The sequence below is a fragment of the Penaeus vannamei genome, chromosome 28 (assembly GCF_042767895.1).
Source record: "Penaeus vannamei isolate JL-2024 chromosome 28, ASM4276789v1, whole genome shotgun sequence".
Lineage (NCBI taxonomy): Eukaryota > Metazoa > Arthropoda > Malacostraca > Decapoda > Penaeidae > Penaeus > Penaeus vannamei.
This window is the reverse complement of record NC_091576.1, coordinates 2,452,195-2,454,694: the sequence shown is the minus strand read 5'-3', so window position 1 is coordinate 2,454,694 and position 2,500 is coordinate 2,452,195. Positions and strand designations below refer to the sequence as shown.

The following is a 2,500-nucleotide window of genomic DNA, read 5'->3' as shown; positions in this document are numbered from 1 at the left end:
TGATCAGCATGTACACACACACACACACACACACACATACACACACACACACACACACACACACACACACACACACACACACACACACACACACACACACACACTCTCACAAACACTCTCACAAACACACACACAAACACAACCACACACACACACACACACACACACACACACACACACACACACACACACACACACACACACATATATAATGTAGTAAGTAACAGTAAATGATATATGTGCCAGATATAACTTGAATCAATTCCACTTAAGGTAACATCCACGCAGGTGACTATATGTCAACTTTTACACAGTTTCTATTTACTTATGTGTCTAGAAAAGTAGGTTATCTCATAACAGGCTCACACAAGGTAGTCACACAAGTGGTACCACACCCTTGTATCTCACGGATGTACCAGACAATGTTTTATATATATATATATATATATATATATATATATATATATATATATATATATATATATATGTCATTATATTTTCTTTTGTTTGGATATTTTGTTTTAGACTGAAGTGATGTCTTAAAAGTTGGCATAGGTATGTAAATGAAATCCCAGTTTTAGCTTTATCTATCAAGTACTTTATCTTACATATTGCCAAAGAGTTATTTATATACACGCATAGACATCACAGATATAGACGCACACACGCACGTGCACGCAAAACATCTGTTCACTTACAGTTCCCAAGGTGTCAGACAACCATAACAATATGTACAACGGATCTTATCAGTAAAAAAAAGAAGAATGAGTACATACTTGAAAATACAAAGTTGAAATGTTTAAAGATTTTGCGGGTAACGATAACTATAGCCGTCTTTTCCAGTGGTTACGACAAGAATCGGGCAGGTGATAAGCCTCTTTGAGCTGCCAGATGCATTCCTTCTACCTCGGTTATTTCTATGCATATTAGTACTTTTACTATATATCTATCATACAGCACAGCCCGATATAAGACATCAAAAGCTATCAGGATATTATATTGCAAAATGCTATGTACCAATCGAAAAATTAACCAGTACAGTAGAAGAGCTAGCCATCAATCGAGGCCATTCCCATTACGACAGAGAAGTGGGCGGAACTTAGCAGCCTGTCTCGCCTCTGATCACAGGACAGCTTTTGGAAAAGCGGCACGTCGCACTACATACCAATTTCCACCGGAAAAGATGGCATAGGTTACACACCAAGCTCCTTCATGGCACCAGACTTTGGAGACTTCTCATTCTTAGGAAAAAGGAATGGGGTGTTTATTACAATAAGTCTAAAGTAACTGGCAAATGTACAAAGACTCATTAACAAACACCGAACCCGCAGCATAAGTGTTTCTAGACTTGCAGCATTATCAGGGGAGTTCATTGTGACATCTACAGGAGTAGTATGAATGAGAATGTAGAACTTCACAAAAGCAAGGGAGATACTGTTACTTTATATCACAATATATCACTGAACCGCTTCAGTTTCATCTCCTTAGTGAAGTTTAGAGCTGATGATGTTGAACTACTGAAGGCTACAAAGCTGCGGAAAAGCAATGATGGCGCCAAAAGGGTAGTGGCAATACTAGTGCTAAAATAACAATGTCGCCCTTAATGATGTATATAATTAGTGGCAGAGCCAGTTACACAATCCTGCCGCCTCTGGAACATTTTGGACATGCTATGCAAGATAGTGATGGCAGTGGTATTAGCAACGGCCAAAATATATTGTACAAAATGTTCACTGTTGATTAGTGTCAAAATTGGATTTAGAACAATATGGAAACAGTAGGCACAACCTATTAAGTACACATATCATCATTATCTAAAAGAACAGAGCCTAAGCGAGCGAGCTGTTGGCCACAGGGGCAGTAAGCTTATTGCACCCTTCATCCAGAACCCGTAAGCTGGATATGAACCCAAAACCAATAATGAAACACACCAGGCGCACGGGACCGCCTTCGGGCTTGGCTCTCTCTCTCTCTAAAACCTCACAGAAGGTCACGTACAGAATGGTGCCAGCAGAGATCCCCTGTAGGATGGTGGGCACCAGAACGCCTACCGTAGTGTCTCTAGTGGACAATGACCACACCAGCGCGCCCATCGCCCCTCCGAAGGGCGATGAGAGCGAAAAGATGGTCATGGACACCACGAACGAAACCAGGGATACCCCGACCTCGAGGAGCTCCATGCCCAAGCAGAAGGCGATGAAGACCTTGTGAGCCATGAGGGCGGCGAAGAGGAACCACACGCCCGCCGACGTCTCCTGCAGGCCGAGGGCTAGGCCCTCCATCACGCTGTGGAAGGAGAACGCCACCACCACGATGACAGCGCGCAGGAGGGAGATCCCCTGGGTGAGGCCGTGCTCGTGGGAATGGCCCCCGGGCTCCGATCTGTGCTCCGCATGGCCCTCCATGAGGTGCTGGAAGCTCTCGTCCACTTCATCTTGTTTTCTTGATTTACTCCCTTCCTCTGCGTTGTCATGCCTGGCGTCCTTGTCTTGTGCCTTTT

The 2,500-nt window shown here is 43.6% G+C and overlaps 1 protein-coding gene across 1 annotated transcript in view; it reads right to left on the bottom strand.

Annotated features, from left to right (window-relative positions):
• Positions 1–1,746: 1,746 nt before the first annotated feature.
• Positions 1,747–2,500, bottom strand: part of LOC113811535 (zinc transporter ZIP1) — a 1,439-nt gene continuing 685 nt past the window's right edge. Inside the window, exon 2 of the mRNA XM_027363303.2 lies at positions 1,747–2,500. This exon is cut by the window's right edge and continues 250 nt beyond it. Coding sequence (XP_027219104.2) covers positions 1,830–2,500 — 671 coding nt within the window. The 3' untranslated portion in view covers positions 1,747–1,829.